The 10438-nt window shown below is 35.4% G+C and overlaps 1 protein-coding gene across 1 annotated transcript in view; it reads left to right on the top strand.

The window, feature by feature from the left end:
* The window catches only part of LOC144975269 (uncharacterized), a 23024-nt gene extending 19089 nt beyond the window's left edge, over positions 1-3935 (top strand). Inside the window, exon 7 of the mRNA XM_078919198.1 lies at positions 1-3935. This exon is cut by the window's left edge and continues 367 nt beyond it. Coding sequence (XP_078775324.1) covers positions 1-932 — 932 coding nt within the window. The 3' untranslated portion in view covers positions 933-3935.
* The last annotated feature ends 6503 nt before the right edge of the window (positions 3936-10438 follow it).

Genomic DNA, 10438 nt, shown 5'->3' with positions numbered 1-10438 from the left:
CGAGGACTTCGTCTTCTACATCAACTGAATTAAAATCAGCAACGAATTCGTCTTCTTCAGCGTCTTTGTCATCCTCATCCACATCGGCTGAAAGGGAGACAACTGGCTATGAGATGGCACTTGCCTTATTTGGCAGTGACATATTTTATTTGGAGCCGAAAAGTGGTGGGACTGATGTGCCTCGAACTCAGTGCCAGAAGGTTAAATTCCTGCAGTACCCTCCATTGTTTTCCTCTGTGCCTAGGGTGTCAAGATGCTCTGTGATTGATAACAATGGTGGCAGTAGTCATGGTCATCGTGGTGGGGGTGGAAGGAATAACTATGTAAATGTCATTCCCAGTGGTAGTAATGACAATGGTCAAGATGAAAGCTGGAGAAGGGATGGTGGTGGTGGTGGTGGTGGTGGTGGTAGTGGTTTAAGTGATGTTCACTGTGGTAGTGTTAGCATTGGTGGGGGTAGTGATAACCGTGGTGGTGGTGGTGGTAGTGGTAGCAGTCGTGCTAGTGGTGTTGGTGGTGGTGCTTGTAGTGGTGGTGGTTATAGTAATGATGATGACGGGCATTCCCTTACTTCTTTCCAAGAAAAATCTCAGCCACATCCAAATACAAACAATGTGATGAGCCCGGGACGGATGCGGAGCCAACACCAGCAACATCAGCAAGGACACGAATTACCATCCCATTACCTTGTTCACGATCCACTAGTCCCCTTTCATTCAGACAAAATACCAGTTCAAAATCTCCACAATCCTACTAAACAACCACTACAAAGTCAACAACAACAGCAACAACAACAATTACAACAATATCAACAACAACCACAGCAACAGCAACAGAAACAACAACCAACTACCACAACAACATCAACAACAACAACAACTACAAGTTCAACTGCATCGACAACAACTGTTCCACGTCATTCAGAAAAGTGATCGGAACCGTCTCTTAGTTTTGTTAACTCACTCAACCCTAACACCGACTATATCCGTAGTTTACCCAGGGTTACTTTTACCCCATGCCTATTTAATTTATTACATTTTTCTGAGACAAATTATAGGCGTATCTAGTATCAAAGCTAATGTTTACATGTTAATGATTGTCGAATAAAACTATATATGTACATGCTCATTTTTAATACATTTTTTTCTAATTTTGAAAAGTAGCAAAAATATCTAGGATTGAGTGAGTTAATAACAGGAAATGAAGTGCGTAGAAAAGTGCCAGAAGACAATAGAGAGTTATGGAATAAAAACTTTGCAGCTGGATGATGTCGATTGTAGGGTGCCCCTCTTGTGGCCAGGTGGAGTTGTCGTATCTGTTGGGTTGTGGGTTTGAACCCTCATCTAATCACTATTACCATCTAGCACTAGCACTTAGCTATCCAGTTCCACGTACCAATTCTACAACAATCTTCAGATACAAATACACCCCGAGGAACAGCATTATCTGCAACTAGACTTTTATATCCAATCTCATCCCTACCTCTTCCATAACAACAACGACAACAAAAGCAGCAGTAGCTGCAGCAACAACAACTATAAAAGCAACAGCAGTAAAAACAAGATATATAACAGCAACAGGTATAGAAACAGCAACTATAACAGCGACAAGTGTAAAAACAACGCCACCAACAACAATAATAACAGCAACAGCAGTAAAATCAACAACAATAACAAGAACTGGTGTAAAAACAACAACAAAAATAACAACTATAACAGCAGCAGCAGCAGTAAAAATAACAACAACAATAACAACAACAGGTGTAAAAAACAACACCAACAATAACAACTATAACAGCAGCAGCAGCAGTAAAAAACAACAACAATAACAACAACCGGTGTAAAAACAACATCAGCATCAACAATATTAACAGCAGGATCAACAAGCCCAGGAAAACAACGCCAACAACATACAATGAGTGGAAATGTATCAATTCAGTTGTGAATGAGTACCTGGCTATTCGCAGTAATGAATATTATATTATAGGAAATACTACAAAAAGTATGCCTAACAGGCAACTGTTGGTATGAACTGTAAACAAAGTTCCATTTGGTTTGATGGGGTAATAAGCGAATCATTGTGAAGCGCATTGCATGGTTAACCAATAGAAATGTGCTTTTTTATTGATCATTTGTGTTTCTATTTACATATTTAGATATTTTTTTACCCTTAGGAAAGATATTTTGCACTCATATGTTGAGTTCAGAGGTTACCTCAAGAGTCTAGCAATGTTGTCTCTATCTGAATATTTTATGAACTCCTAATTGGCTTCATGTTTCGTCCTGTTCTAAAGGTTGTGTCTTTCATTTTTAATTGTTTTGAAACACTTGTGCTTTATAAATAATATTTATTTAAAATCGTTCTCAATTAGAAACACATCAAGCATTGAGCAGTCTTTCATTGTTTACTTATTACCTTTATAAGCATCCAGACTGACCAAGATCTTACTGTAGAATTCTTTTTTGATTTCTCCTCATCATATAATACAATGCACTCTCATTTACTTATGGAGAAACTAACAGACCTGAGTGTTAATTCTCAAATGATTTCATGGATTCTTGAATGAATTTATATAAAAAAGAACGCAGTTTGTCCAATTTCATGACCTTAAATCAAACATTATTACCATAAACACAGGTGCTCCTCAAGGATGTTTCCCATCATTTATTTACAATTTATACAAATGATTGCACTGGTACAAGCCCCATTAAAAAATTTAGTACCCTTAGTCAAAATTGAACATGGAAACAAAATACACACTGCTAAAGTAATGCTATACAAACATGACAGACGGAATGGCATAAAATGAATTGTGAAAAAGTGGGTTTTTAAAGCAGATTTAAATTTTGAAATATTCTCAATTTTTTTAATTGGTGCGGTAGGATGTTCCAGCGTTTAGGGCCATGACATTGAAAAGAGCAATCATCAATAGATTTTAATTTGCTTTTTGGTACAGATTATAGAGTGGTGTCTCGTGGGGACCGAAGACTTCTGGTTCAAGGCTTAAGGTTTATAAGTTCAGAAAGATAAAGAGGGCCTACATTGTCAAGACATTTGAAGACTAATAAAGCAATTTTGGTATCTATTAGAGCGGACAGGAAGCCAGTACAAATTTTCCAAAAGTGGGGTGACATTTTCAGTTAAAAACTTTCTGACAAGGATTAGTCTATTGATTTCAAAACTCTAGGATTTACAGACATTATTTACACTGAATGACATGGATAGATTTTCATCGAGGATGACCCCCATGTTCCTAACCTGCTGAGATAAACGCACTTCGCTTTTATTTATATTAATACTTCTAATTTCTAATTGCTTTGTTTGGGTGTTATTGCCAATAAAAATAGTTTAAGTTTTAGATTCGTTTAGTTGGAGTTTGTTCTCACCCATCCAGTTCTTAATGAATGTCAATCATGCATTTTTAAAAATACTGAATTGTGTCATGAATATCAGAAATAGACGACTTAATAGTCTGAGTCATCTGCATAGATACGGTACAGAAAATTATGGGCAGCATTAATGGGATAATGGCTCCATGTATAGACTGAAAAGAATGGGCCCAAGGACCAAGCCCTGTGGCAAGCCATACGGCAGTTCCTTTTCCTCTGACGTGTAGTCGCTTATTTTTACACATTGTTTACATCCTTTTTGGTAAGACTCGAACCAGTCTAGTACAGTACTCTAGTTCCCGAAACATGTTTTCATCCTGTGGAGTAGAATTTTGTAGTCGATGGTGTCGAAGGCTGAACTAATGTCAAGACTGTTGAGAAGAACGACGTTGCCTTCGTAGATATATTTTAAGACGTCATTAAAAACTCGGAGGAGGGCTGTTTCCATAGAGTGAAATGATTTATAGGAAGTTTGAAACTTATCGCACATGTTGTTATTTGTTGAAGTGTAGTTTGAGTTGCTCGAGAACAAAATTAAAAAATAAAGACAGAGAGGCAGAAACTGTTTCATCCTTTAAAGTGTGCAGTCATATTCTATCTACAACTAATTTAAGCTATTTTACAAAATGTAAATACTTTCATGGCTTTATCTTAATTTTGATTTTACATTGGCATACCACATGCTTCTTTATTTTTACATTATTTATTTATTCATTTATGCATGCATTTATTTACCTTGCTTAATTAATCTGTTATCTGTGTAAATTTACAGTGTTTTATGAATGCCTTTTTTCTTGTACCCATCTGATTCATTTACATCTGACTGATTGCCAAATAATGGAAACGAAGGCTAGGATTGGCTTCACAACAATGACCCAAATGGGATATTTTTTAGATTTTATTACATTTAAAAAACGGTTCACTCGTCGATAAATGTCCGAACAACCAACTCATTCTGGATGGGGTTCCTGACCTCCCATAGTGGGCAAGGAGGTCACTTACTGTGTCTTCTATCCCCCTATATCTGTTTTCCAACTTGCTTTCTGTCTTTGTCTTGGGATGAGATTACTTGCTTTTGTCCTGGCCCCAGTGGGCTACCCTGGCTGGGAGGGAAGCAGTCTAATATAGAGTTAATTTTAGGAGATTATTTCCTTGTAAATCCTTGGCTAAATTATGTTCTATGTTTTCCAATACCATGGCAGATTGTTCGGTTCTTATTTGGCAAAGAGTCATCTTTATTTTAACACACTCCCGTCTTTCCTTTTTGGGCACAGAAATAAAGTATTATTATTATTATTATTATTATATATTATTATTTTTTATTATTATTATTTATTATTATTATTATTATTATTATTATTATTATTATTATTATTATTATTATTATATATATCTATCATCATCATCATCATCATCATCATTCATTCATCATTATTATTATTATTATTATTATTATTATTATTATTATCTATCTATTATTATTATTATTATAATTATTATTATTATTATTATTATTATTATTATTATTATTATTATTATTATTTTTATTAATATTATCATCATTCTTCTTATTATTATTTTAAATATTATCATCATTTTTCTTCTTATTATTATCATCATCATCATCATCATCATCTTATGCACCCGTCGCTTGTACTGTTTGATATGAACGTTTGCCACCATAATGAGCCTCTTGATTAATGATGTAGCCTTTCAAAGCGCATGTAGCATGGTGCAGCAAAGAAATACGCTATATAACAATGTGGTGTGTTGCTTTCTTTATTGTTTTACGTCACTCACTCATTGCTTTGTCCGTTATTTTTTGCCGTTTTTATTATTATTATTATTATTATTATTATTATTATTATTATTATTATTATTATTATTATTATCATCATCATCATCATCATTATCATTACTATTAAAGATTCTTACTCACAGCTCTGTATACTGGCTGACGCGGGTGGTTGGATGGGAGCATCACCCTTGAATCATATACCTATGATGTTCGCATGGGTGTCCGATCCGATAGTGATGTCGTTTCTTCTTCTCTTTACTAGCCTATCCTGCTTCTTTGGTTTGTGATTGTATTTTTGACAGGGGATATTTTTTTTTCTGTAAATCTTCTGCCTGTTTGTTCTTGGTTATTTATAATTTAGCTTATGATATCTTTAGGTTATGATTTTGATTTACATTTGTACTATTTTTGTTAGATTGCTTTTTTTTTTTTTGTTTCAGCGGTCTCTCATATAACCTCAATTGTGTTGGAAGAGACCTAAAGCAACAAACAAACAAAAAAATACTGGCTGACATGAAGGGCAGCATTCCAACAATTCGGTGTTTATTGATTATATTGTATTGTATTATTGACAAGTTTCATCCCCATCATTTATTGATTGTATTGTATTGTATTATTGACAAGTTTCATCCCCATCATTTATTGATTGTATTGTATTGTATTGTATTATTGACAAGTTTCATCCCCATCATTTCTTGATTGTATTGTATTGTATTATTGACAAGTTTCATCCACATCATTTATTGATTGTATTGTATTGTATTATTGACAAGTTTCACCCCCATCATTTATTGATTGTATTGTATTGTATTGTATTATTGACAAGTTTCATCCCCATCATTTATTGATTGTATTGTTACTTATTGTATTGTATTACTGACAAGTTTCACCCCCATCATTTATTGATTGTATTGTATTGTATTGTATTATTGACAAGTTTCACCCCCATCATTTATTGATTGTATTGTTACTTATTGTATTGTATTATTGACAAGTTTCACCCCCATCATTTATTGATTGTATTGTATTGTATTGTATTGTATTATTGACAAGTTTCATCCACATCATTTATTGATTGTATTGTATTGTATTATTGACAAGTTTCATCCACATCATTTATTGATTGTATTGTATTGTATTATTGACAAGTTTCATCCACATCATTTATTGATTGTATTGTATTGTATTGTATTATTGACAAGTTTCACCCCCATCATTTATTGATTGTATTGTTACTTATTGTATTGTATTACTGACAAGTTTCACCCCCATCATTTATTGATTGTATTGTATTGTATTGTATTATTGACAAGTTTCACCCCCATCATTTATTGATTGTATTGTATTGTATTGTATTGTATTATTGACAAGTTTCATCCACATCATTTATTGATTGTATTGTATTGTATTGTATTATTGACAAGTTTCATCCACATCATTTATTGATTGTATTGTATTGTATTGTATTATTGACAAGTTTCATCACATCGCGCCTGGTACCAATAAAAAAATGTCCAATAACTCTGTCAGTTTCAGAACCAAATTGTTGAAAAGGTTTCCTCCCTTGTCGACCAAACCCCATCGATGAAACACTAACGACTTTAGTGATTGATTCATTGTGTTGTGTTGACGAAGGGAAATCCCAAAATGTCCACATATGCGGTTTTCGTATTTGTAAATTTACGCTTTTTTTTCTATTTCATTTTATTATTCTTATTTATTTTCGAAAATTTCAGAAGTGTGATTTTAATTTGTTTTTTTTTTTTGTTGTTTTTTTCTGGGTGGCGTTCCTGACCTCCCATGATGGGCAGACAAGCCACTTCCTGTGTCGTCTACATATCTACATGTTTCCCAAATTGCTTTCTGGGTGGGATTCCTGACCTCCCATAGTGGGCAGACAAGCCACTTCCTGTGTCGTCTACATCTCTACACATGTTTTCCAAACTGCTTTCTGGGTGGGGTTCCTGACCTCCCATAGTGGACAGGGAGGTACTTACTGTGTCTTCTATCTCCCAGTATTATATTTTACAACTTGCTTTCTGCATTTGTCTTGGAATAAGATTGCTTGGTTTTGTCCTAACCCTGGAGTCCTTATCTGAGAGGGAAACAGTCAAATGTTTAGTATTAGTAGTAGTTTTGAGATATATTTCTTTCCTTGTAAATCATTTCTCTGTTATGTATTGTTAGTTTTGTATTCTGTTTTGGATACATTCTGTAAACATTTGAGCGTATTCTTCTTTTAGTGAGTGCTGGTGTCTGGGTGAGACTTTTGACTTTTTAGTGATCTCAAACTTAAGTACACTGATATTATGCTCTTTGAATCTACATCTGTTCCCTATTTGAACCAATTCCCTTTTTGTCTTATTTTTCTCTCATTTTTTTAAAATTGTAGTTCTAGAATCGCATCACTATTTCATTTTCTTCCATTTTTCTGACGCTGAAAGGACACAATGGTCTCGCATGGGCCGTAAAACCATTAAACGCAAACAAACTGTCCTGAAACATTGGGTCGTAATTATATTTATTTACATTTTTAAAAGAAATTAAATGATTGTCTATTTATAGATTTTACAAATAAAATACTCACATTTGGTATAATTTCTCTTCACGTGTGTTTTTCTTATTTTATTTACATCAAGTGTGTTGAGTTTTTAGTTGGAAATGAATAAAAATGACGGGGTGGGTACCTGACCTCCCATAGTGGGCAGGGAGTCACTTACTGTGTCTTCTATCCCCCTATATCTCTGGGTGGGGTTCCCGACCTCCCATAGTGGGCAGGGAGGCACTTACTTACTTACTTACTGTGTCTTCTATCCCCCTTTCTCTCTGGGTGGGGTTTCCGACCTCCCGTAGTGGGCAGGGAGGCACTTACTGTGTCTTTTATTCCCCTATATCTGTTTTCCAATTGCTTTCTGTCTTTGTCTTGGAATGACATTACTTGGTTTTGTCCTGGCCGTGGTCGGATACCTTGGCTGGGAGGGAAACAGTCAAATATAGTTAGTTTTGGGAGATGATATTTTTTCCCTTATAAATCATCTCTCTGTTATGCACTGTATTATGTTTCTTTATATGTAAAACATTTGAGTGTGTTCCTCTTAGTGGAAACCTGTCCTTGTGACTGGATGAGACTTATAGGTGATCTCAAACTAAGTACATTGATAGTGTGCTCTTGGAATCTACATCTGATCCCTATTTGATCCATTCACCTTTATCTTACTTTTTTCGCCAGTCCTGTTAATTGTAATTCTAGAACTGTTTACTATCCAATTTTCATCCATTTTGAACTGGCGCTGATATGACCTAAATGTGTTACAAGCGCAGTAAAACCCTTAAAAACAAACAACAACAAGAACAATGAATAAATTATTTCAGATCCGAAAAAATAGAGCAAAATACATAACATGGGATGTTTTGGGTGCAGAAACCTTTTACTTTTAGGTAATGTCAAAAAGGCTATGTGGTCTAGTGGTATGACACTCGCTCTCAGAGCGGAAGGTCCTGGGTTCAAACCTCGCTCAGCGCATAATTGAGTCCTTGGAAAAGGCTCTTTACTCACATTCTCTCACCGTACTCTGGTGTAAAATGAGTACCTGGCTGTGAACAGCGTTGTATCTGTCCAAAAAAAAAAATTGTAATATCGCCTAACAGGCGTCGTGTCTCACTCTACATGTTACATATTGCTGTTAACCAGGGACCCCTTGTAAAGTGCTTTTACTTTTAGCACGTTTAGTGGATATTGCGCTATATTTTTTGCGCTCAATTTTTAAACTTAATTTGTCCCCTTTAGTCTTGCTTTGTCTTGGGTGCTTTTAATTTCATGGCCACTACTTTTCCTCTATAAAATTCTGTTTTACTGGTTCTGATATGATGGAATACTGTGGCAAGCACCGTGAACTGGGTGGGGTTCCTAACCTCTCATAGTGGGCAGGGAGGCACTTTGTTTTGGTTTTTGGGTTTTACGGCGCTTGCAACACATTAAGGTCATATCAGCGCCAGTAAAAAGGGAGAAAATGGGTTAGTAAAATGTTCTAGAATTACAATTAAAGCACAAAAGAAAAGGTAAGACAACGGGGAATTGGTTCAAATAGGGAACAGATGTAGATTCCAAGAGCACACTATCAAAGTATTTAGTTTGAGATCACTAAAAGTCTTATCCAGACACAAGCACAGGTCCCCACTAAGAGGAATACACTCAAATGTTAACAAATCAAATATAACATAATACAGTACATAACAGAGAGATGATTTACAAGGAAAAAAACATCATCTCCCAAAGCAATAACTATACATTCGACTGTTTCCCTCTCAGCAAAGGACTCCGACCAGGACAAAACCAAGCAATCTCACTTCAAGACAAAGACAGAAGGCAATTGGAAAACAGATAAGAGGGGATAGAAGACACAGCAAGTACCTCCCTGCCCACTATGGGAGGTAGGAACCCCACCCAGTGTATTCCTCTTTGTTAGATGTTGTGCTTGTGTCCGGATGAGACTTATAGGTGATCTCAAACTAAGTACATTGATGGTGTGCTCTTGGAATCTACATCTGATCCCAGTTCCCCCATTGTCTTACTTTTTCTTGGGTGCTTTAATTGTAATTCTTTTTACTATCCCATTTTCTTCCTTTTTACTGGTGCTGATATAACCTAAATGTGTTGCAAGCGCTGTGAAACCCTTAAAAACAAACAAACACAGTGAAACCCTTAAAAACAAACAAGCACGTGAAACCCTTAAAAACAAACAAGCACAGTGCAACCCTTAAAAACAAACAAACACAGTGAAACCCTTAAAAACAAACAAGCACGGTGAAACCCTTAAAAACAAACAAGCACGGTGAAACCCTTAAAAACAAACAAGCACGGTGAAACCCTTAAAAACAAACAAGCACGGAGAAACCCTTAAAAACAAACAAGCACGGTGAAACCCTTAAAAACAAACAAGCACGGTGAAACCCTTAAAAACAAACAAGCACGGTGAAACCCTTAAAAACAAACAAGCACAGTGAAACCCTTAAAAACAAACAAGCACAGTGAAACCCTTAAAAACAAACAAGCACGGTGAAACCCTTAAAAACAAACAAGCACGGTGAAACCCTTAAAAACAAACAAGCACAGTGAAACCCTTAAAAACAAACAAGCAAGGTGAAACCCTTAAAAACAAACAAGCACCTTGAAACCCGAGACAAAAATATAGGGATGCAAAACTTCTGAAGTGGCAATATGGTTTTAATGGCAGATGATGATATGAATCTA

This window comes from Berghia stephanieae, chromosome 6 (assembly GCF_034508935.2).
Source record: "Berghia stephanieae isolate SIO BIC M18660-M18661 chromosome 6, UCSD_Bste_1.3, whole genome shotgun sequence".
In the NCBI taxonomy this organism is placed as follows: Eukaryota; Metazoa; Mollusca; class Gastropoda; order Nudibranchia; family Aeolidiidae; genus Berghia; species Berghia stephanieae.
This window is presented reverse-complemented; position numbering and strand designations above follow the sequence as displayed.